Raw genomic sequence first — 24,597 nt, forward strand, 5'->3', positions numbered from 1 at the left:
ATATATGAATCCAAATCAACAAGATTTCTTTTGTGCTAAGACCGATAAGCTCTATCTTGCCTCCAATAGCTAAGAACACTGGATGTACACCTCAACTTGGAGTTGTTGTTTGAGATTATTTTCTATTATCGTTGTTAATAACTCTTTAAGGTTGAGCCATACTCAAGGGGTTCAAGGTAGTCAGCACCTCGAAAGTGGTAATTACGCTGTTAGTCGTAACAATTGGGGAAACCACTGCACATCTCTCAGAGAAGAATAGAGTAGCACCTCTGCATCATTTTAAAAGAACCAAATTTAAGAGAGAGGAATTTATCACCTATATTTATTGGGCTTAGACCGTTCATTAATGTCATAAAAATTGTGGTACATTTTATATGAAAATAGTATTCATTCTACTTGGGATTGAAACATAGAAATAAAAGACTACAACACCACAGGTTCCCAAGTTGTCTCCAACCTCAGTACTGATGTGGCTCGACGATGCTTAACTTCTCAAATCGGACGGGATGAGGTGCATTCATCGTGATATGGCCGTAGCCACTCATCTTATCAAAATCTTAATATTGAAATAGAAAACAATGAAAACTTATTAAGCATAAACTATCCGCTAACCAACTACAATTGGTTTAAATTGCAATGATTGAATAATAATTTATCAATAGTAATCTTCATCTGGTTTCGCATATTTTCCTGCGAGGGTGATGATTTCTGGATCTTGTTTAAGCTCAGAATCCAACATTTTGAAAACACACCCATTCTCTTTCACAGCTATCAAAGCCAGTTCTCTATCGTTCTTCAATTCTTTAGGAATATTGCTAAATACATGTCCACAATTCGAGAGAGCAATCTTTACAATTTCTAGATCTGCTTTGAATCCATCTGGAATTCTTGGGTATGCATATCCATATTTTGAGAGTAATTTCATGATAGATTCACGGTCATTTAAGAATAGATCTGCCAAATCACAACGGGTAATCAAATAGCCATGTTCAACAGCAATCTCTTTCAATTTTTGTTTAAAATTCTCAGATTCTGAATAGTCCTCTCTGTAATAACCCATCATTGAAATAGGATTCTTCAAAATAGCCCTCAACCACAGTTCTTCATCTTTAGCCAAGCTTTCGAAATAACCATGCACCAAAATCAATGGATTAATATCAATTAATTCCTTAATGAATTCCCGGTCAGATTCAATAGAATTTGTATCTATGTTTTGAATATTTGTTGGATTACTTTCGATTAACATTTTGATAATGTCCCTATCAGCAGACAAGGAGCTATGGATACAGCGAGCTAAATCAGAGCCAATTTGGAATGCTTCCATAAAAACTTTCTTTGAACTTGTAAGTTTTTCATTAAGAGAGCTGAAGAATGATCCAAAAGATTCACATCTTGGTGTCTCTGTTGAAAATAAACTGGATTTGAGTAGATTATTATAGGCTTTAGGACCTCCATTCATAATACATTTGAACACATCGAGGTAAATAGATGAAAACTCGTTTCTTTCAAATGCTTTTTCCAATCGAGGTAAGATAACTCGTGTATCAAAATTCTTTTGTCCATGTTCTTGTGTGATAAATTCCACAATCTCAAATACCATCTCTTTTTCAAACTCATTTCTTCCTATACATAATTCGTCTGATATTTCTAACAACCTATCAGCATCTTGTTCATCATCACAATTACTCAACAAATCGGTCGATCCAAATATTAAATCAATTCTTTTTGATTTTCTATCAAATCTTTCAACACTAACTTCAGGTCTATTGCACTTTCTCTGATGATTTGGTTTTTTGAAGAAATCATCTAATTTCTTCATCATTCCCAAATATTGATAAATAATTTGCAATATAATTCCATCGGTCACTTCAATTTTAATTTGGGATAATCTTTCTCTCAACACACAATTCATCACAACACAATAGGAATCATTGGTGCCACCATCACATGCCTGATAAATATTATCTCTGGTCGGTAAGAGCATCGTTAGAGGCGATTGCAATCCTTGATAATAGCAGCTGCTTTCTAAATTCATTGGTGCTAGTGATGACAAGGATTTTAATATACAGACAAATTGTTGATTTCTCATTCGGAGAGCAATTATTCTCTCGTATTGTTGTTGCTGATTGGCAATCATAACATGATTTGGAAGCTTTTTAATTATTCTAAAATCTTCTTGGTTGTTGGAGGTGGAATTTAAGAGTTTGATGATTGATCGCTTTGATTGTTCCATTTTTTTTAATTGTTTACAATAATTACATCTTGATTTAAGATTGTGTAATATATTGCATTTTCCTATTAAATTATATTTCATTAATAAAATCTTTTTGACCCAAATTCAAATTTCTGACCGTTACATAACAATTTGAAAAAAAAGTCGCAAAATGGAAACACCAAATAGTCATCATCTTGGTGATGAAGCATCCACTCTCATGATGATGAATACTCCACAATTTCTCAACTATGTCTCCACCAATACATCATCCTCTCAAGATATGTTATCGAGTCCGATTGCCTCTAATCGATTTCATCCTTCCTCATCATTATCAACAATAGAACAACAACAGCAAGCAAATACAACCTCATCAATTAACAATAATAACAAATCATCTACAATGATGAATATGGCCCTAACCATGCTCCTTCTCTCGCCCAGTAAGCAGAATTCACTTCTCCACACTCCTACCAAATCAAATTCTCTCACCATTGATGCTTCCCGTATTAATCATGACAATGAAATGCTGTTTTCATCACCATTGAGTGCAATGATGATGGACACACCACGTGGTAACTCGTCGAATGTGAATGGTGTGAGGAGAACTTTGGATTTTGATGAATCGATGGATAATTTTGAAGAAGTTTCCCTTTCAGAACCGAATCAACCTATTGCTGTGATAAAGAATACGTATTCACAGGAATTGGTTGAGAAGATTGGTTTGGAATCGAATATTGCTTCTAATTTTGGAGAGTCACTGTTTGTGAGCTATTTCCATAGAATGATGTCTTTGTTGTTGGCCGTGCTGCTCTTTCCAACCAAAATGATGAATAAGGAAATACAGAGTCCTGTTATTCCTGTTGAAAGAAACGTCAACACTCATAATATTAAGTATCAAGAGGAGAATCCAATGTTAGAGCATTTTATTGGTAAGATGGATAATCAACAAAAAAGAATTGATGAACTGGAAACAATTATCAAGAAAATGAGTTCTCAAATTGAAGATCTGATAAATTCAAAGGTAGAATTGGAGAAACGAATCGGTAATGTAGAAGAAACACAAAAGGAAATTCCATCACAACCTGAATCAGTCGATTCACTAATTGTCAATCCTCAAGTAGAAATACCAGAGGAGAAGGATAGCAATACCAATCTATCTAACAATTCAACTTGTGCAGATTTGGATAGTGTTCCAAAACAACCAATCGAATCTAATTCAGCTTTAATATTTATTGTGCTTCCAATTATGATGGCTATCATCTCCATACTGTAAATAAACAATTTCTAATTTAACCACAAAGTGGCTCAATTATTCTCTCAGTAAATGGAAAGATTCAAAGTCGAGTTGGAGTTGTTGTATCGTGAAAGTAGATCTATCCATTCCTTCTGCGTATCGAAAGTAATCCATTCATTCTCTTCATCCAAATAATAGTATCTCAAGCTGGAACAGTCCTTTTTGGTCCTTTCTGAAATAATATTTGCCAAGTCATTCAAGCCAATAATGGATCCACTGGTAGGCAAAATTTAAACATATCCTTATTTTTGTATTTCTTCAATCTAACTTTGATATTAATCACCTTATTCAATTCTTGTTTTGGTGATTTGAGTAGTTTTTCATTTTCATAGGTTTCAATACCTTCAAGCCAGTCACGTAATTTAGGTGAGAATATGCTTAACTCCATCAGATCAGTAATCTTATCCCAATCAAGATTAGAGTCGAGAGCAACAGCACCAATCAATGCCTCCATCACATCTGAAATAGATTTGGCTTTAAGTTTCAGATCTTTCTTTACAAACAACAGTTGATCAATTCTAAAGTCTTTGGCTATCTTTTCCAATGCTGTATTTCTTACAAAATTGGAACGGAACGTGTGCATTTCACTCTGGTCCAGATAAAAATTATGGAACATTGTTCGAGAAACATATAAATCCAAGACAGCATCGCCAACGAATTCCAGAGTTTCATAATTCACATTAAAACCAATATCAACAGAGGGGTGAATTAATGTGTAGTATGCATATAGAATATTTTTGAATTTGTATCCAATAATTCGTTCCAATTCTTTAGCATTTTTCTCAATGTCTGGTATTGTGTTTTCAATGATACGCTTGACATATTCTGGATTTGAATTCAATATAAATTTGTCAGCAATAAAATTCTGCTTTTTGACCAGTTTCAAATCTCTAGCCAATTTTACACCTTCTTCAATACTGTGTTTACCAACGAGACCAATTAAACTTTCAATTATATCAGCACGTACTTTTTTGCCTTTCACAGAAGCTTCCTGTTCGCTTTTAGAGAAAGCAATACCAGCCACATTGTGATGATAGTACTGAGTTTCGATAAAGAAGTCCATAATAGATAATTTTTGGGCCAACTTCCTCAAATTGGAGTTTGAAACTTTGGCAGTCTTTTCCTCATTATAAAATTTCATATTCTCGAATGGAAATCTCAGAACTATATCCAAAACAACAGCATATTTCAATATAGTATCACCAAAAAATTCGTATCTTTCATAGTTAGTATCCAGATTCTGACTAGTTCTGTGCGTTATTGCATTTCTTAACTCTGACAAGTTAATATAACCACAACTTGGAAACATTTGATTTTTCAAATCGTGGGCTACAAGGGTCTGCTCTACTAAACTCATCAATGTTCCTTCATTGGACGTCTTAAATACTGCTCTTAGGGATTCGATAAAATCTATCCTTAAACTAGTTGGTTTGCAGAATTCTGGTATCAACATGACATATCTGTGGTACTTGAGAGAATATGCAGATAACATTGGTTGATTTGAATCACACATAATTTCATATCTATCCTTCAAATAGCTTTGGTAAGTTATAGTAGATCCTTGTTTCTCAAAAGATTCTAAGGGTGTAGAACTCTCATCAATATAATTTGGAGCATAAAAATCCTTATTATATGTGGTTACAATAAAATAATCGATCGGTACCCTCACTCCTAATCTCAAATGATCTAATATAGTCATTGACTGGGGATAATCTTTCTCACTCTGGGATAACTCTTTTTCGAATGTATATATCACATTCCAATCTATGACATCCCTTGGTTGGTTTCCTCTACAAGAAGGAAGTACCAAGTAGAATCTTCCATCTCCATAAAAATAATCTTTAAGAGCATAATTATTGTAAATAATTCTACATAATCTCATGTAAAATGCAATCAATTTTTCATATTCAGACTTGGTTACTGTTATGAATCCACAAGGGAAAAGTTTCAGCCATAAAGGATGCATAGTCACTTCAAACGGATATTGAATCTCTCCAAAAGTCAAAAGAGCAGTCATTTCTTCCTTTCCGTTGCTATTGATTATCATTTGACTAACAAATAATTTGACATTATTGTTGTCTTTAGGCCCCTCATATCTAATTGGCTTTGGAATGTATGTATCTTTCTTCTCTATCTCTTCGTCATCTGAAAGATTCTCTATTGAAGAAATGAGTGGTTCAATATCCTCTTGTGTATCATTTGTAATAATAACCTTCTCAGATTTAATATATTCTTTTAGCTCCTCCAAGGCAGTATCTACAATGATGCTTCGCTCATTGTTACCCATATTGGTTAACATGATGATTTGGGAATAATCATCCTTATCATAAAGTACTACATATCTTGAAAGTTCGTGCCTCGCTCTACCCATAGACTGGATATGTTCTCTAGTTGTGTTGCAAATATCAAATTGAACCACTAAAGAGCATTTGGAAATGTTCAGACCCTCTTCTCCGGCTTTTGTAGCTACGAGAAGTCGAGTAGTGTGTGAAAATTCCTTCACTACAGTTGCTTGAGCTTGTCGAGACATAACTGAACTTCCTATCAACTCTTTACAATTTAGAGGTATAAACTTTCTATACATTCTAAACATTTTTACAATTGCCTTTACATGAACAATTCGCTCAGCAAATATGATACATCTCATATTTTCGTTTGTATTTTCATATGTATCGACTAAATCAAATAGAATTTTGACCTTATCTGAAATGAAAGGTGAAGAATTAATTTCATTCATACTTGAAAACTCAATTGGTTGATTCAAGTTAAAAATTGGATAAAATGATTTGAAAGACTCAAAAACATCCAACTCACATATTAGTGAAATAATTATAAGACTTCCAATCAAACCTAATTCACGATAATTCTTCTCTATATCATCAACTGATATATCTCTAAAATTATGATATGAATGAAACGTTTTCAATGCATTCAATGGCTCTATCAACTCACTCTTAGATGAATAAGCTACGCTATGTTGTCTCGGGTTGTTGACATGTTTTTTCATCTCTTCCATGTAATCATAAGGTACTTTGATGGAAGCATCAAGGCTAAATTCTAATTTGGCCTTTCTCAAAAATAAGGTATGTTCATTAAGACTTGTCTTGTAGAGAGATTGAGAAGCCGGTGTCGCAGTAAGACCTAAAATTTTAGGAAGCTCAATTGGTTGTCTATCTTTAAGGAAATTGAAATTATATGCTAATAGTGAAGGATCAATAGGCTTGTTGTTGTGATAATAATCTCTCATCAATTTAACATAGGGATGATCCTTAGTAGCATGGTGAGCCTCATCAAAAACCAATAACAAGATATCTTCAAAAGAAATTATTTGACTCTGAAGAGCATTCAACAATATTTGAGGAGTGCTCACAATAACATTCCAAGATTTGCTCGAATCAATTGTAAAGTCCTTCTTAATTTTCATTTTGCTACATTCCCTTTTGTAGAAATATTTGAAAATAGCCTCCTGTTGTTGTTTCCTCAATGCAGTCGTTGGAACCAAGAAGAATATCTTCTTTGTTAGTTTCTTCTTATCAGGTGGTCCATTAGTTGGTGGTTTCTTCTGATCAGAAATGCAACATGAACACTTTGAGGATAAAAAGTATTCATCTCCCATATATTCCTTTTTATCATTTTGATGTAATAATTGATCAATTAAAAGACAGGCTAGAAGTGTTTTTCCTGTACCTGTTGGTAGAATACAAATTGAGTTTCCATCGATTGATTCCCGAAGCAATTCCAATTGATAGGCTCTCGGTTTTTCAATGGTAATAATTGTATTATTATTCGAATCATTAGTATTATCACCTGTTTGTGTCGACAGTGATGGTTGAGAAAGCATCGTTTTACTTGTTGAACAATTTTTAGGCTTTGAATAATGCAATTCTAATATTGTTGGCCAAGTGTTCGGAATAATTTAACATTTAACTCTTTCTACATTCAATATATTTAGAAATTATTTAACACAATTAATTGGTGATTCATATTCGGGGAGTAGTTCTTCTCCCTGCAAGGTACAGCCTTCTTGTTTAACAACACAATTTTTAAAAAGAATTAAAAATCAAATTTTAAATAAAAATGCCACCAACAACAGTATTGGAACCACTTGATTTAATTAGACTATCATTGGATGAACAGGTTTATATTAAACTGAAGGGAGATCGTGAATTGCGAGGAACTTTACATGTAGGTGATCTTTTTTAAATATTTACAAATTTTTATTATTATCGGAATAATTATGATGACAATATAATTGCGATGACGATGATGGGTATTAATAGGCTTACGATCAACATTTAAATATGGTCCTCGGAAATGTCGAAGAAACTATACATGAAATTGACATTGATAAGGAAACAAACGAACAACAAATGAAGGTTTGTATTTCAAATCATTTCACATCAACAAATTTGATTTCTAAAGAGTACTACTCGTAAAATTGGAATGCTATTCTTGAGAGGAGATGGTGTGATATTAGTTGTCAATTCTGCTCTTCGTTCTCTTTAAATATTCATGTAAAAACTCCAACATTTTCAACTAGTTCTGGATTGTGTATTATTATGAGGCCAGGCTGCAAATTCACAACATCAAAAAGGCTTGTTTTAACTTCCAGAAATTCTTGTTGTTTATTTTTGTTCAAACTTCACCTTCTTATTTTCATTATTTGACGTTGACACGTTAAGAGATTTTTAAAAAAATTTTAATCGACTCATCCAGAACCTTCACGTGTCATCACAAAGCTCCATTTTCTTGGTGATACACAATTTGCGTCCTGACGACGTCAACGTTCCTATTGTCTTGAACTTATTAATAAACCAACAATAAGAATACAACAACCACAAACACCATGGTTAATATATTCAGTAAGTGTGTGCTGCTTGATTTCAGTCCGTTTAACTTTTTATTCGAATATTACTTCATATCTACATTTTATCATCATCAAACTCTAAATTAATTATCTAATTCATCACCACTCTCTTCATCATTCTAACAACACGTTATCACTCTCTATCCAATAACGATCTATTCTGTATTTTCATATCTATTTTTGTGGATTACACTTTGACTAACCAACAACATTTTGATAACATAACTTTACCACAACATATTCAACAATAACAAAATCTTACCATTATCACTACGATAACCACTCACAACAATTCACTTCTAATAATCATCATACCGTCTACTTCATATCATGTTCCATGTTCTCCACCAATTATAACCGTTTCATTCAACTTTCATCAACTTGTCAACGCTGCGAACAACTCCTTCATCATTTAATACCATTCTTCTAATCCTGTTGAATAATAATAATAATAATATTACTGCATAACCAACAACAAATCTAATTTATTTTCAATTGAAATATAATAGAGAAGAAAAAGGTGTTTGGCTTACCACTCGAACAAGCTATTAAACAATCACCCATTCTCAATGGTTTACCATTTCCATTGACTAGATGTGTTGATGCTGTGGAAAGATATGCACTCCATGAAGAGGGTATTTATAGAAGAGCAGGTGCCAAGAATTCCATTGAAGCCTTAGTTAAAGCCTACGATACTGGAAAAGATCCAGATCTACAAGCTCAAGACCCTTACACTGTTTGTTGTGTATTGAAGGAGTACTTGAAGAAATTACCAGAACCACTCACATCCTATGAATTATATAATGATTTTATGGAGATTGGAAGAACTAGAAAGAACAAACCAAGAGAAGCTAGTGCAGATGAAATGAGACGATTGATAGAGAAATTACCAGAAAGTTGTCGATATGTCTTGTATTTTGTTATTAGACATTTACAAGCTGTTGCTCAACATCATGATGAGAACAAAATGAGTATTACTAACTTGTCAATTGTTTTTGGTCCTAATTTGTTCCGTTCTCTAAATGACAGTCCAACTGCAATGCTTGGTGATGTTTCTCATCAAGGATATTGTGTCGATTTATTAATTAGAGAATCTGATACCGTGTTTGGATCAATTGCTGTTGATAATAAGAAGATTGCTGTTATGGATGATCCTCTTTCACAATTCACAGCTGCTCACTCTCCAGCTGCAGAAAAACCAAAAGCTGGTGATACTGATAATTCTCCTGGAAATAGATCTTCAAGAAGATTTGGTGGAGGACAAGATAAGAGAAAGGGTCTCTCACTCATTGAATTAAAATTGAATGAAGACTCTCCTGCATCTGCTGGTAGAGGATTGTTTAGACCAGAGAGTACAAGAATTATTTTTAATGATGACAACAAATCAAAGCAAGTTACCTATTCTACCGATGACATTACTCAATTAGTGAAAAATATTGTTAATGAAACTTTGGACGAATCTGCTCACAAGGCATTTAAGAGAACTTTGAATGATGGTTATTCCATGTTGAGACCTCCTAAGAAGGCCTCATGGAAATCAGAAGAACCTGAGGATACATCAATTTATGCCACTAACAATAGTCAACGTAGATCATCTGCTGTTGAAGAATATACCAAAGACTTGGATCACGCTTCGGATGTAACCTCCCCTGCTGAAGATGATTCTTCCACACATGACACTAATTCGAATTCACACAAAGATATTGAGCCACTAACAGAAGAAACAATCAAAAAACTTGAATCACATCCAATAGATATTAACTCTCCAATTGAATCAATCAATGCAAGATTAACCATCAAAAGAGGTTACTACTCTCAAACAGTTTTCAAAGGTCTAGATACTACAAGGGTAGATGAGAAATGGAATGTAAACCAATTGTATCTAGAAAAAACAATTATCAGAGAGGAAATATATAATTTTGAAGAGGCCTACAAGAAAGCCAAACATTCTCAACCAACAAAAGAAGTTAAAGAGCACTTGAGGCCAATTTACCAACGATATTACCAAGCTAGAGACCTTTATGAATTATTCGAATCTAAAAACAGATCATTCCTCTCACAAATGAGTATGGAATCACCTTTACATCAAGTTGCTGTTTTTAAACGAAACAGTTATTCCCATAAGAATGGAAATAGATTAAGTAACAATCCGTATATGGACGGAAGAAGATCTATTTCATTCTCACTTAGAGGAAAATCATCACAAATTCAATCACCAGAATTTAAACAAATACTCCTTAAAAACCCAGATTATGCAGAGATGAGAAACAAAAAGCAACAACTGAAGAAATCCCTTTTAACATTTGAAAAACAATTCAAAGACACTCACAAACGAAAGATGAAATACAAGAGTGACTGGGGAGAAAACTCTCAACTCTTTGATGAGTATAAACTCATCCGAAGAAAAATGGTAGAGTTTGCCCTGAAACATTCAAGATCAAGAAATCACAATCATGATGAATAGTGACTACACTGATCATCATGATTGAGAGATCTTCATGCATGTTTTAAATCTTTCGTTGGATTAGTCTTGTAATCCAACATAATAATGGATCGTTAACAAATATTTGTTTCATTCAGTACTATGTATAACAATTTCAATAAATGATAAACACCTCTGTCTTAATAAATGAATATCAATAGAATAAAGAGCAGAAGAATAAACCCAGATAGATTATTGAACTATTTCACATTTAAAATTCTACTTGTCACTCTTAGGTGTTTTAATTTCATTTCTGGATGATTCTTTGGTGGGGTTTGGACTAGCCCTAACCGATGTAAGAGGAGTAGTTGAAATCCAATGTGGAGGACGCATTCCACCAGCAATGCTTGTAATTGGCATTGGAATTGAAGTTGGCATCGGAGGGATAGGAGTAAAGGCAATGCAATCTCCTTGTATCATGTGCATTTCAAATGATTCCATATCATGAACCATATAAACATTCTTGTTACAAACATTACAAAATCTGACATTAGAAATGGATGGTAACTGATTGAATTGCAATGGACATTTGTAAATAAATTCGCAATTCTCAATGTATACTTGTTGCTCTACTGTTTTTGCAAATTCAGGAGTGTCAATAATAAAGTTTTTCCCGTGCAATTTGATATGTTTCATTCTACGTCTCAGTACATGCATCCAATTTTTAACATTTAGATTCTTTCCAAATTTAGGGAAACAATATTGAACCAGAGGTGCCCAAATCAATTGTTGAACTCTTTCAAACTCCATTACTTCATCCTTATCATAATCCATTTGTCCAATGCCATTTTCTTCCAATGAATTTCCTCCAAAATTCTTTTCCAAATTAAATAATAATTTCAAAGAATGTGAATCCACTTGTGAAAATTCATTCAAATCTCGCAATGGCAAATACCGTGCTATATGTATAGTAATTTCATCAATAAATATATCCTTAATTGTTGTTATTGTTGGCAATTTCTTAGCAGTTTGTTTACTATTTTCAGTTTGTTGTTTCATGTTCTTGCTGTCTGTTGTTGAACATGAGGAATTGTTTTCTAATTGGGCGAGATCATCCACTACTTGTGATGAATTGTTTGTAGATGATTGTTTCAACCAGCCAATAAAATTGGACATTTTTTTAGAGATGTTTGGAGGGGACAAGTGAGTGACAGATGTGAGATTTGTTGTTATCATTCATATCTTTTAGCATGATGGTAATTATCTTTGGAATGATTAGCCATTTTTTAGTATCCTTCATGAGTGAAATATGGATAGCAGGAATTGATATTCAGAAAACCAAATCAAAGTATATATACACAATTTCTAAACATTAAAAAGGAGAGACATGGTTGATAAATAATATCAATAAGAAAACAAATTCCAAAGTCTCACTCACTCCAATATTGAGGAAGGAAATTGAATTTAGCAACATTTAAGAATCTCATTATTCCTCAATACATTAAAAATTAGCGCTACAGATTCTTGCTTTTCTCCATTTTTGGACATATTTAGGGCAGATCTTCTCGGTCAACTTGGTAATTGTAATCTCTAGTTTTTTATATTAGCAGCAAGAAGGTTAAAAAAATGAATCTAAAGCAACTTGCCAGAATCCTTTCCAAGTATTCTTCAAATACAACAGTTTGTGCTCAATTTTTGAACATTAATGTCAAGTCAACAAGTAGTAGTAGATTCTTCTCTCAGAAATGTCAAGTTTCTAAAGAATCCGATCGTCATAATGACATAAAATGTATGTATTCAATGGCGTCTAGTATGAAAGCAGTGAAAAGCTATCAAGAGGCTCTTGAATTCTATCAAAAAATTATTCAGGTTTCCAAAACAAGTCATCATCATGAACACATTGGAAATTCTCAACAGGGACACATAGTGGGGATGTCTTGGTTAGAATCTGGAAATTGCTTGAATTCTCTGAATAGATATGAAGAAGCTTTGAATTGTTTCTCAACCATCTTAAATTTCCATCCAAACACTTTTTATCAAATATTGGGACATTATGGAAGAGCTACCTGTTATTTCAATATGGGAAAGTATAGAGAAGCATCTCATGACTATTCTCAAACTATTCTGCTATTTGCATCTAAAAAATCAACTCAGCAACATGTCATTGATTCAAGTTTGTGTTATTATCATAGAGCTCTGTGTCATCTCAACTTGAATGAGTATCAACAAGCTATTAGTGATTTCTCTGTACTACTCCGTGACAGTTCAGAAGAGGAAATTATTGAACTAGAGTCTAATTTAGCATTGGAAAATGAGGATAAGAAATTAGTAGTCTTCTTTTCAAGGGCAAATGCTTTCATTCATGCCAACAAGCTGAAGCGAGCACTTGATGACATAAATCGTGGTATTGTACTTCACGAAAAACAAATCCGACATCATAATGTCCAACCACATGAATTGTATAGAATCAAAGCAGAGATACTGTATAGCATGAAAGAGTTTAACAAGTCTCGTGACAATTTATTGAAAGCCATTCAATTGAATCCAACAGACGAGAAAGCTCAATTATCCTTGTCTTTACTGAATAGTAGTTTGAAAATGGATAACTGAGAATGTAAAATAAATTAAAATGCAATGTTTTTTTCAAAATAACCAAACCCACAGCGCAGTAAAAGATTGCCTCCCTTGGGAATCGAACCCAAGACCTCTGTCTTACTAGGACAGCGCTACTGCCAACTGAGCTAGGAAGGCTTACATTCATGATGAAAATCTGTTTTATAGATTTTTGGAGTATGAGTAAAAATAGGATTAAATTCAAATAGCACGACTTATTGTCCTCAAACTTTTGTGTTTACGTTTAATAAAACAAAAATGAACATTAAGGAAAGCGAAAAGAATGCTGATCAAAATTCTGTAAGGTTCACCTCTGTAGCACTATCAAACACTTTTAGAATACAAAAATTGAAGATCGGAACAAGAAATACTAAAAACAACTCATCAGGGACCCTTATTGATTCCAATCCTAATCAAGATCAAGAGGAGGAAATAATTATGATTCCAAAAAGCAAAAACTCGTCAAAACAGCATCAAATTCCATCTTCTCCAAAAGTTACAAATTACGTTTCAAATCATGTAAATAGAATGGTTGCATTTCCTCAAAATCTTCATCAACAACAGAAGAAAAACCGATCAAAATATGCTCTCCTATTGCAATCATTAGATTCCGATTCAATTTGGAATATTTTGGATTTCTATGGTGGAGAATGCAACAAATCACTTTCAACACCCAATGGAAAGATAATGATTAAGGAATTTATTAGGAGATATTATGGAAGATTTAAGGATAGATTGGTGAGATTCATGTTCAGATTTATAAGAATCGATTTCAGACATGTTAATTCACCTTCTGAAATAATTAGTCTAATTTCAATACCATTACTTTCTCTTGATGAATTTAAATTCAATAAGAATAATTCCGCCACAAAGTATATTTTTAATTTATTCGAAATATCAAAGATGGAAATGCAGAAGAAGGATTGGGTGAATTCCTATAGAATGATTATTGAGAGGAGATTCTTGAGATTTACAGATTTGATTGAGAATCAATTAGGAAAAATAGTGGAATTGGATGTTACTGGAACCTATTTATATAAATGCCCTAAATTACTGGAATTTATCATTTCGAAATGTTCAAATCTTAAAACTTTTAAAGGGGAAGATGATCTAACGGATAATGTTCGGTTTTACAATATTGAAGAATATTATGAAAAGTTTCCAAAAGAGTTTTTCAAAGCATTTGAGAGTAATGGTCACTCGTTAAAGCACCTCTCATGGAATGGGTCACCTATGCAATTTGAGATGAGTTGGTGGACAAGAGGTTTGGAGTTTTTGGACCTTAGTAAGTATTTTCACAACTATTTACATTTTGACATTGAAAGGAGGGTATTATTCATTTGCATTGATTCAATCTCTCTTTGTAAATTGGACCAATTTGAAAGTGTTGAAAATTAAGAGATTAAGAAAGTTTGGAGGAAGTTTTGCAAAAAATGATGAGAACGAAGAGGCAGAATGTTTATCTGAAATGATTAATTTTGTTAGGAATATGCACTTGTTGCGACATTTAGAATTTGGAGATGATATTTCACCACAAGATTTTGAACAATTAGCCGGAAAAACTTCTATCGAATCATTTTCACTTCAGTTATATAGTAGAAACATGTATTGTGATTCATACTTTCAAGTCATTTCCTCCTTTAGAAATTTGAAACAATTATCAATTGCTTTGACTTGTAAATTAAGCAAATCTGTGTTGAAAGTAATTGGATCAATGAAACTGGAACAATTTAAAATACTAGAAACTGAATTTTATGAAGAACCAGAAGAGTTGGAAGATACAGATATTGAGAGTCAATCAGAGGAATCAAGAACAGATCCAATCGAACATTTTGAATTGGTTGACATTTTGGATATGATTTCAAACCTTTCCAATCTTCAACTATTTTCGATCAATATTTCGAAACATTTAGAAAGAGATGTGTTGAATTATTTTCAAGATTATGAAAGTTACAAGACCATCAAAGCATTCAATGGGAGATATACTAACTCGTCAGAAGGTTATACATTGGATGTTTATGGAGTTGTCAATATGTGTGATGTTATTCATTCCGATAGTAAGTTGTTTAAAATGAAATCCTTGTCTCAAGTTTAATAGTTTATGCAACTTTTGAATTGGAACGATTGAGAGAAGGAGCAGTGCACAATAAGCTCTACCTCAATCAATCCTCTCACCGACAAGTATATTCTTTGTAAATATTTCACTTTAGTTGTACAACTCCTATGAAAATCTTATTTCGTGGAGATTGCTGGATAAATTGCGAAACAAATAATAAAGCCGCAATGGAATGCCAACTCCGTCTCCTATGAATGGTTCAAAATTTACAATTCCTTTATTAATAAGGTAAATAAAGGATCAATTAAATACAATTTGTACAGGAGGAAATAAAACCCTTATCTGGTTGGTATCTACAAAGTGTACATCTAGCTCTTCTGTTAATATCCAAAGTGCCAACATCCATGACATTATGTACAACAAGAAACTGCAAATCGTCAATGATTTGTCTGGTCTTTTTGATCATGGTATGGTCTTTTGAAATCATGTAAGAGAACAAGTCTTTTGGGAGTGGATACTCCGGGTGCTCCCTTTTAGATTTTTCCACAGCCTTTTTTAGAGACATGTATTGCAAAAATCCAATGTCTGAACTGGAGCCACTCGATGCCTTGATATTCTTAACTATTGGCACCATTTCCTTGAATAATCTTTCAATGTCCAAAAGTCTAGAAATTGGAACGCTTGGGTATGTTTGCTGATTTTCAGAATTAATGAGACAAGTAGCAAATCCACAATATGGTGATGGTCGAATATTGTAATTTCCCTTTCCAAGAACTGATAGGAATGGTTCCAAAATCATTCCCACACTGGCAGGGAAAAAGTCATCCAATTTAATTTGTCCCTTAGTATCTTCCTCAATTAATTTTAGCAACTCCAAAGGATCCACATTGAAAGACTCGTCAACTTCATTAAAAGGTACAGCACATCTAATAAACATGAGTAAATCAGATGATTATCAAAACTTACTTTTTAAATTGTTTCATGATTTGGTTTGGTGTTCTCTCAGCCTCGATAATAATAAATCTACAAAATCCCTTCATTGGAAAACGAAGTAAATTCAAAATTGAATCCAACTTTGGGAATGGTCGACTGACAACAATTCTGACAATTATTGTCAAATTGGTAATTTGTTTCAATATCAAAAACGCATTGTTCAACTCTAAAGCAGTTTGCTTTTCAATTCCTTTTTGAAGGAATATTTGTACAGATGGGTGAATACGAGGATTCAACAAGCAGGTATCGTCCAGCTTTGAAAGTTGAACAACTCTATCAAATGATAACTCTAAAACTATTGGATTATCCTTTGGTACATTGGCAAGAATCAAATTCACCTTCCTATTCAAAGTGACCATATCTTCCACTAATTTTCCATTCACTCTAATTATTACCTGTAATTTTAATTTATCAATTAATGAACATTTAATTATAAATATATTATTAATAATTAATAATCATAATTAAACATACATTCTTATCTTTTGGTATTAATTTCATAGTTTCCTTGATGGAATGCAAAATATGTTGGTCAGGAATAAATTGTTCCTCCGAATAAACATCCAAATCAACCATGAGTGGTGTGTTCTCTATTATTGTTCCATCATTATGAATCTGTTTTTCCAACTCTTCAATATCTGGATTGAAATTAGGTTTTGATTCTAGAATATCGGGAGAGTAATCCAACGTCTTCATGAAGAAATCAAAACTAGAACTAATTTTAATTTCCTGATTGCCATGTTCTTGACACTTAATTACTAGCCAAATATCATCCTTCCTCTTTACTATGTGACCTTCTTTCCAATGTTCCTTTTCCAATCCCTTTCCATCTTCAACAAACGAACAAATTGGGCAAATTGTTTGAGTTAGAAATAATATATTAATATCGGCCTCTGTTGATGATGATGATGGAGGTACCAAGAGGAGTGATGGTGAATTCACCAACCCACTATTACCACTCGATGATGAGGTGGCAGGAGAGGAGGGTGCCGATTGAGACCCTTTCGATGACTTGGAAGATTTTTTGAAAGGGCTCCAAGAGAACATTTTTTCAATTTGTGTTTTCTTGCTATGATGATAATCAACGTGATGAGGCGTAGCAAGAAGATATCGTTTTTATTAATCGGGTTGAAATTTTGGATGAGATTGAAGTAATATTAATGATGATCTATACAATGAAACATTCAGAATTGAATTGTTGTTTTGTATTGTTATGAAGTAGTAGTTTGGAGATTTTGCAACTCCTCAATATTCTCCAAAGATCTAAATGAGACCCACGCTTCTCTCCTTATAATATCTTGGCAACAATACTGTAATAATCAATCTCTCTCGCACTGAGAGTGATTTATTACAGTAGTTAAAAAGGATTTATTTGTTATTGCAAATCTTTTCAAAGATTTAAGGTATTTTAATCGAATGCAACTCAAAAATCTTTGTATTAATCTTTCGATATTTCTCATTCCATCACCTTCCTAGTTGACTGATAAGATCTTATTAATAGTGATGGAAGGGAGGATTTGAATTTCTCTCGGTTATTGGTGTGTTTCTCGAAAAAGGTTCCTTCCAAAAAACCCTGGCCGGAGTTTCATCCCCGGACGCTTTGCTTTTCTTCACAAAACGGTGAACAGAGAATTTGCCTCCAAAAGCATAGGAGAAAAAATACACGCAACACCACAACCCCTCTCTGTTCTTCTCGTTCAACAACCGCTCCTCTCTTTTTCCTCTGAGAACATACGTTGTGGCTGAAAGCCGTTCAAAAACATTAACAATCCATACAAAACATCAAATCTTTTAACAAGAGCGTTACGAGGTAGCAACCATCTTCATCAAACGTGAAAAACTTCCCAACAACAAGAACAATAGTTTTTTTTATTTATTACTTCATCATATAAAAATGTCTTCAATCCACCTTACAAGATTGAATCCACCACCATCCACAGCTTCAGATATTCTATTCTTGGGCTTTAATCAAGACAATAGCTGCATGGCAGCAGGTGTATCCAACGGTTTTCGTATATATAATTGCGATCCATACAAGGAAACCTTCAAGAGAGAATTTTCTGGTTCTATCGGTATGGTAGAAATGCTTTTCCGTTGCAATATTCTTGCCATTGTAGGTGGAGGCACTGAACCAGCTTTTAATAAGAACAAGGTTATTCTCTGGGATGATAATCAATCTGCTCCTATTGGAGAATTAACATTTAAATCAGAAGTGAAAGCAGTCAAATTACGAAGAGACAAGATTGTTGTCGTCCTCGATAAGTATGTCTACGTATACAACTTTGATAAGTTGGAGAGAATTAGAAAGTTTGAAACTTACAAGAATCCAAAAGGTCTTGTGGCCTTGAGTCCTTCTGATGATTGTGTGTTAGCCTTCCCAAATACTACCAAGGGTACTGTTCGTGTTGAATTACTCGATCAAGATAACTCTATCATTATCCCAGCCCACGATGGTGTCATTAACTGTATAGCATTAAATTCCGATGGTACGAGACTTGCTACTGCCTCAGAAAAGGGTACATTGATCCGTATCTTTGACACTAAGAAGGGAACCAAATTACAAGAAGTGAGACGTGGTGCTGATAAGGCTGATATTTATTCTATTTCATTCTCTCCAGACTCTCTATTCTTCTGTGCTTCCAGTGACAAGGGAACTATTCACATTTTTGCCAATAATACTGGAACAGGTGCCAACTACCAAGTCAATCCATCTAACATTAACAATAATAACCAACCAACACAACAAAATTCTATCCAACAACAACCTACCACCAGTACACCAACAGGCTCATCCCCAGACCAAATTACAAATCGTAAATCGAAAATGTCATTCTTTGGAGGATATTTTGGGTCCGAATGGTCTCATTCTTGGTACAAAGGTCCTGAGTGTCCTTCTATAGTTTGTTTTGGCCTTGATAGCCGTTCTATCATTGTTTTCACTGCTGAAGGTTCATATATCAAGTTAGTTTTTGATCCAAAGAAGGGAGGAGAATGTCAAAGAAAATCTTTTGCTCGGTATGCCAAGCCAAACAAGAATCACTAAGTTACTGCTGGGGGGTTCCCCACTCGATCGAATAAACCACTTTCGATTCTTTTGTACAAATTAATTTATGTATTGAACAAGTTTTAAGTAAGCCAATAACAACTTTTCCCAATTCCAATAACCTTGTGAAATATTTCAATAATATATTACTTGAAATATTTAAGAGATAGCAACTGGGATGCTGATGGCCTTTGATTTGCATCTTTTTCTAACATTTTCAAAACTATCTCTATCAATTCCTCAGAATATTCACTCTGACTAGATTCCTTCATTTGATTGGTCAATATTTTTGTTGCATTCTCTGATTGATTTCCCATTAGCATGTTACTAATCGAAGTTGCTTGATCATTGGTCATGATTTGATATATTGAAACACCCAAAGAGAAAATATCTGTATTGAATGAATACGAACTACCAAGTGCAACTTCAGGACTCATAACTATTAATCGGTTAAATTTGTGAATAAAAACAACTACTTACAAAGTGGAGTTCCAACATAGGATTGACCAGTCATTTCTTGATACTTTTTAGCCAATCCAAAGTCTGCTAATACAATGTCAATATTCTCACTTGATAATTTCTTGATAAAAATGTTAGTTGGCTTAATATCTCTGTGGATAATGTGCATTTCTTCGTGAACGAATCTCAAAGCTGTCAGCATTTGCTTCAAAATTTGTTTGATAATCTTTTCACTGCAAATTTCTTGTTTCAATTTTGTTAAATCTCCTGATTCATAATAATCTGTGTCAATAATCAATAAATTATCATTGGTAATGAAATAGTCATTAACTTTGATAATATTTGGATGATTAATATTACTCAATTGAGATGCCTCTTTCATAATTGTATTCAAATCTGTAAGGTTTTCAAATTTAACAATCTTGATCGCCTTCAACTTGTTTGTCTTTGAATCTGTCACTTTGTAAACACTTCCAAACGCTCCTTGTCCAATTCTTATAATATTTGAATATCTGGAAAATGGATTTGCAATATTTGATCCAACAGAAGAGTTAGCAGATGAGGAAATAATCATTGAGCTCATAGAAAGGAAATTTGTATCAGAAAGTTCAACATTTCTTGCTTCTAATTGAGCTATTTCAACATCTTTCTTCTTTTTCTTTGAGAAACACATAATAATTACAATGACCACTATGAAAATAGCAATTAAAATCAGCAAGACTGCAACTATAGGTATCACAATAGCTACTGCCAATACTGTAGAATCAATTGATTGTTGACTTTTCTGAATTTCACAAAATTGTCCTTCAAATCCATTATTACATTGACAAGTGTCAAAATCAGAACATTGTCCATTTCCATTGCAAACATTTTCACTAGTTGCCACTGTTCCATTGCAACTCAATTTGGCATCACATGTATTATTCCAAGAATTATAAGTAAAATTCTCTCCACAATAGGGAATAACCTTGCGAATATAAGCTCTACCATCAATAAGAAAGATTTCACCTGTACTTTCATCATATTCGACTTGTTTTGAGAAGAGTGTAAACATTGAATAAATTCCAAATCCATCTCCATTAAATTTTGCTGATTCAGCTCTGGAACCAGCAATATCCACCAACAAACCACTTTGTTTCTGATACATTCGAACAAGATACGTACTAGAACCATCCAAAATAATGATATCCCCATTCCTTTTCACATAGATAGCAGATGGTTTATCAATAGATGATGACAATGCAGGTAATCTATCCCCTGAATATCCAGTAACAAAGTTTCCAACCAAAGTTCTCAAATAATAAGTGCCTTCTGATAATTTTTCAATTCTTCTAATGGCATTATCTGTTAAAATATAAATAAATCCATTATTATGGTGAATATTGCCAATTGCACCAGGATTTGTTTGATTGCTAATTATTCCATCATTGATGGAAATATCCAACATGTTAGAGAATGCAAATTCGAGTGAAATAATTTGAGTTTTCATGTTGTATCTATAAATGGAGAAGAATAAGGAAATGAGCAGATCGCCATTTGTATCATCTATTGTCATTCCAGAGATTATTAATGGACAAGGAGAATCTATACCCTTAACACCAGTCTTGAATTGAGCACCAAAAGAATTTCCAATAATTCTTTCAAAATTCATAGTTTCTGGATCTATTCGAACAATTCTACATTCGTCCTTAATGTATATCTTTCTATCAAACTTTGAGAATGTAGCATATGCCCTTACCATATTCGGCACTATATTCAATGTTAAATAGGGTGTATCCACTGGAGTAGATGTGGATAAATACATGGACGTACTGAGAGAGGAGGACTTTCCAGTTGTTTCATCATATTTCTTCAATGTCCTAGTATCAATATAGTAGCATACCTTCTTCACAGGATCTCTCATTAGAATGAGTGGATTTATTGTTCTAGAGACTGGGTTTAGTCCAGCAATTGTGGAAATTCGCCCACTAGAAATTTCACTAAGGTGAAACATATTTTTCACAAGAATACTTGAATTGTATCTGGTAGCAATTGGGGTATTCCTATTAAGGGGTTGAAATTAGTAGTCAATTGACCAATATTGAGAATGGTATTATTACTTACAGAGCTGAGTTTTCGAATGGAATATTCTCACCATTATATCCAAGAACATGTTGTGGTGAAAATAATCCAATCCACCAATTTTCTGCAAAGTAAGTGTTTCCAATTGAAAATTATAAAGTTGACCAACTGTCCAAAAAAATAAATTTCTGTCATTTCTTGAAAATCCTTCAAAGGTCAAAATACTTGGCATTTTCCAATTAAAAACTTTCATTGAAACAGTTTCATTCTGAAAGTCAACATATTCATACAGCATATTCTCTACATCTGAATATAAAAATAGAGAATTTGAATTGGGATATCTTAAATTGGGAATAACATTAAATTGTCCAACCGCTCCTGGCACCAAATTAATTTGTAATTTTTTCACAATTCCACCTTTTTGTAAAACTAGAATTGAATTTTGAAAATCTCTGAAGTAAATTGTAGAATTTTCAAAGGAATCACCAACTGCAGCCAATCCCTGACTTATTGGATAATTCTTAGAGTTTAGAATGAATGTCAAATTTTGAGTTTCCAAATTGAAATTGTAAAGTGAAAAATCTTGACCAAAATTGTAAAGTAAAACATCACCATTTCCAATATAAAACAAATTGGTAATTTCAAAGAAAGTTCGTTGTGGAATGTTGGCACTGTACTTGGGTGCAGTTTCTTGTTGACAGCCCAATACTGTTTTCAACTTTCCATTCGAAACCTTTCGTAAGTAATATTGACTTTCAACAAAGTACAACTCATTCTTATAGTAGAATGGGAAAGTAAGAGATGCTGCTGAATACATTTGGAGAGGAGAAATATTTTCACCTTTTGAGTGAATAATTATGCCACCTGATAATGTGGAAACCATTTTGGTTTGCAGATCAATCTTTCGAATACATCTATTCGATTTATCTGCCACTATTATTGTATTTTGGGTGACAATTAAAGAAGATGGTTCATAAAATTTGATATTGGGAGAATCGTATAATTGATTATCACCACCATATCCTTCTGACCCTCCAATAAGTATTTTGGTTTCGTCTGAATTCAGCAATTTCATTGTACGAAATTATTACTTTGAGATGAAGTGTAAATTTCACCTCCACTAGAAACATAGACACCATATCTTTCGAATAGTTATCAATTGAATCAATCAATTATTCACTTACAAATTAGATTGAGCCACTCCTCCATCCACAATTCTATACTTTCCATTTTCGTCAATTGACTTGACTCTTTCTGCATCTGTGAAATAGACAATATCCTTATTACATATCCAGCATAAACTTCCACCACCGACAAGTTGTTAAAAATCCTAAACACCAAATGTCTTTCAGCATTTGCAACAAAGACATCTCCATCCAACCAACACATTCCAGTCGGGGACAACATGTACGCATACTTTGCCTCAACTAGTTCAAAATTAGTGTTGAAGCACTTTCCTGACCAATCCTTTGAACAAATGTATTGTAAATTTTTTAATTCAATATATATATGGATATATTAACATGGTGGGAAAAGTAGTTTTCTGGAATTTATTTCAATAATTTAAAAATCTTCATCAGTTGAAGGAGACAAATACAAATTTTGTAATTCTTCTAATTCCCTTTCGTTGATAGACAATTTATATGAAGAAGGTGAATTTGAATTTGTTTGAAATGTGATTCTTGGATTCTGTTGAAGAAATAAAGAAGTTGGAATTGTAGAGATAAAGGAAGAGAACTTGATAACATGTAGCATTGTACTGACCATTTCCAATTTGAAAGTTTGAGGGAGAACATTGAAAGATAAGTAAATACTATTTGAACAACTCAATTGACTAATCAAATTGAAGAATTGTTGCTGAGTCATTTTGGAATCAAGTTTTAAAAACAAACATCTGATGAGTTTTTCTGCCTGCTCGTTAGTTGTGTACTTTTCACTCAATGAAGAATCGATCAAGGAAATTATTCTTTCTGGATTTGTGGCAGTTGTTTGATTTTCAATGAATTTTGAAAGCCATAATTGATGCAGAGGAATTGCCCTTTCTTGATCAGTGATTAGCTTATCTATACAAATCAAAACTAATTGGGCAATGTAATTATCCATGTGGTTTTCTGGATTTTTCTCCCCGAACTTTCTTAATGTGTGAATTGCAACTGGAAATGAATTCTGACATTGTAAAGTCCACAATTGTTTCAAATGTTCAAAGTGAGATTTCATTCCAAGCTTGGAATACATATCGTACATTGATGAAAATTCATCGGTTTCAATTGTAATGGAGGTGTAAATGGATTTGATAGCTTTTTCACAATGCATGGCTTCAAATTCGGTTGAGCAAATTAGTTTTAGGATGTGTTGATTATCTTGTTGTTCAAAAAGACCTCTCAGAACTTCACTTGAATTTGCAATGAAACATCTGTGAGCTTTGATTTCCATAAAACATTCATTCTTGGTATTGATTAGCTTGTTTACAATAATCTTGATTTGCAAATCGGGAAATGAATTTGGATTATCATACATACAACCTCCTTTGATAGGAAGAGTGAAGAATACTGTATTGTTATTCTTTTTCATGAT

At 33.2% G+C, this 24,597-nt stretch overlaps 12 protein-coding genes and 1 non-coding gene across 13 annotated transcripts; 6 read left to right on the forward strand and 7 right to left on the reverse strand.

Moving 5' to 3' along the window:
• Positions 1–655: 655 nt before the first annotated feature.
• NAEGRDRAFT_48961 (uncharacterized protein) lies at positions 656–2,233 on the reverse strand (the record flags this gene model as incomplete). The annotated part of the gene is made up of 1 exon (XM_002677363.1): positions 656–2,233. The coding sequence occupies one exon, from the start codon at positions 2,231–2,233 to the stop codon at positions 656–658; it is 1,578 nt and encodes a 525-aa protein (XP_002677409.1).
• A 151-nt stretch (positions 2,234–2,384) lies between these two features.
• Positions 2,385–3,488, forward strand: NAEGRDRAFT_48962 (uncharacterized protein; the record flags this gene model as incomplete). Its single annotated transcript, XM_002677266.1, has 1 exon — positions 2,385–3,488. The coding sequence occupies one exon, from the start codon at positions 2,385–2,387 to the stop codon at positions 3,486–3,488; it is 1,104 nt and encodes a 367-aa protein (XP_002677312.1).
• Positions 3,489–3,705: 217 nt separating this feature from the next.
• On the reverse strand, positions 3,706–7,350 carry NAEGRDRAFT_48963 (uncharacterized protein; the record flags this gene model as incomplete). The annotated part of the gene is made up of 1 exon (XM_002677364.1): positions 3,706–7,350. The coding sequence occupies one exon, from the start codon at positions 7,348–7,350 to the stop codon at positions 3,706–3,708; it is 3,645 nt and encodes a 1,214-aa protein (XP_002677410.1).
• A 236-nt stretch (positions 7,351–7,586) lies between these two features.
• NAEGRDRAFT_33539 (uncharacterized protein) lies at positions 7,587–8,015 on the forward strand (the record flags this gene model as incomplete). Its single annotated transcript, XM_002677267.1, has 3 exons — positions 7,587–7,694; positions 7,790–7,885; positions 7,932–8,015. The coding sequence occupies 3 exons, from the start codon at positions 7,587–7,589 to the stop codon at positions 8,013–8,015; spliced, it is 288 nt and encodes a 95-aa protein (XP_002677313.1).
• Positions 8,016–8,232: 217 nt separating this feature from the next.
• NAEGRDRAFT_57995 (rho GTPase activating protein) lies at positions 8,233–11,000 on the forward strand. Its single transcript, XM_002677268.1, has 2 exons — positions 8,233–8,371; positions 8,886–11,000. Exons 1-2 carry the CDS (start codon positions 8,356–8,358, stop codon positions 10,838–10,840), a joined length of 1,971 nt encoding a protein of 656 aa, XP_002677314.1. The 5' UTR covers positions 8,233–8,355; the 3' UTR covers positions 10,841–11,000.
• A 77-nt stretch (positions 11,001–11,077) lies between these two features.
• Positions 11,078–11,974, reverse strand: NAEGRDRAFT_48965 (uncharacterized protein; the record flags this gene model as incomplete). Its single annotated transcript, XM_002677365.1, has 1 exon — positions 11,078–11,974. The coding sequence occupies one exon, from the start codon at positions 11,972–11,974 to the stop codon at positions 11,078–11,080; it is 897 nt and encodes a 298-aa protein (XP_002677411.1).
• A 450-nt stretch (positions 11,975–12,424) lies between these two features.
• On the forward strand, positions 12,425–13,408 carry NAEGRDRAFT_48966 (uncharacterized protein; the record flags this gene model as incomplete). Its single annotated transcript, XM_002677269.1, has 1 exon — positions 12,425–13,408. The coding sequence occupies one exon, from the start codon at positions 12,425–12,427 to the stop codon at positions 13,406–13,408; it is 984 nt and encodes a 327-aa protein (XP_002677315.1).
• Positions 13,409–13,475: 67 nt separating this feature from the next.
• Positions 13,476–13,549, reverse strand: NAEGRDRAFT_t313. Its single transcript has one exon. It is a non-coding gene; the product is annotated as a tRNA-Thr (tRNA).
• A 120-nt stretch (positions 13,550–13,669) lies between these two features.
• Positions 13,670–15,607, forward strand: NAEGRDRAFT_67405 (uncharacterized protein; the record flags this gene model as incomplete). Its single annotated transcript, XM_002677270.1, has 3 exons — positions 13,670–14,696; positions 14,737–15,468; positions 15,510–15,607. The coding sequence occupies 3 exons, from the start codon at positions 13,670–13,672 to the stop codon at positions 15,605–15,607; spliced, it is 1,857 nt and encodes a 618-aa protein (XP_002677316.1).
• Positions 15,608–15,771: 164 nt separating this feature from the next.
• NAEGRDRAFT_33523 (uncharacterized protein) lies at positions 15,772–17,507 on the reverse strand (the record flags this gene model as incomplete). The annotated part of the gene is made up of 3 exons (XM_002677366.1): positions 15,772–16,393; positions 16,434–16,855; positions 16,935–17,507. 3 exons carry the CDS (start codon positions 17,505–17,507, stop codon positions 15,772–15,774), a joined length of 1,617 nt encoding a protein of 538 aa, XP_002677412.1.
• Positions 17,508–18,112: 605 nt separating this feature from the next.
• On the forward strand, positions 18,113–19,560 carry NAEGRDRAFT_77384 (WD40 repeat domain-containing protein). Its single transcript, XM_002677271.1, has one exon. It carries the CDS (start codon positions 18,355–18,357, stop codon positions 19,501–19,503), a length of 1,149 nt encoding a protein of 382 aa, XP_002677317.1. The 5' UTR covers positions 18,113–18,354; the 3' UTR covers positions 19,504–19,560.
• An 89-nt stretch (positions 19,561–19,649) lies between these two features.
• Positions 19,650–20,536, reverse strand: NAEGRDRAFT_33549 (uncharacterized protein; the record flags this gene model as incomplete). Its single annotated transcript, XM_002677367.1, has 2 exons — positions 19,650–19,942; positions 19,984–20,536. The coding sequence occupies 2 exons, from the start codon at positions 20,534–20,536 to the stop codon at positions 19,650–19,652; spliced, it is 846 nt and encodes a 281-aa protein (XP_002677413.1).
• A 3,050-nt stretch (positions 20,537–23,586) lies between these two features.
• On the reverse strand, positions 23,587–24,594 carry NAEGRDRAFT_48971 (uncharacterized protein; the record flags this gene model as incomplete). Its single annotated transcript, XM_002677368.1, has 1 exon — positions 23,587–24,594. The coding sequence occupies one exon, from the start codon at positions 24,592–24,594 to the stop codon at positions 23,587–23,589; it is 1,008 nt and encodes a 335-aa protein (XP_002677414.1).
• Between the last annotated feature and the right edge of the window lie 3 nt (positions 24,595–24,597).

Source organism: Naegleria gruberi (genome assembly GCF_000004985.1).
Source record: "Naegleria gruberi genomic scaffold NAEGRscaffold_23, whole genome shotgun sequence".
NCBI lineage: Eukaryota > Heterolobosea > Eutetramitea > Acrasida > Naegleriidae > Naegleria > Naegleria gruberi.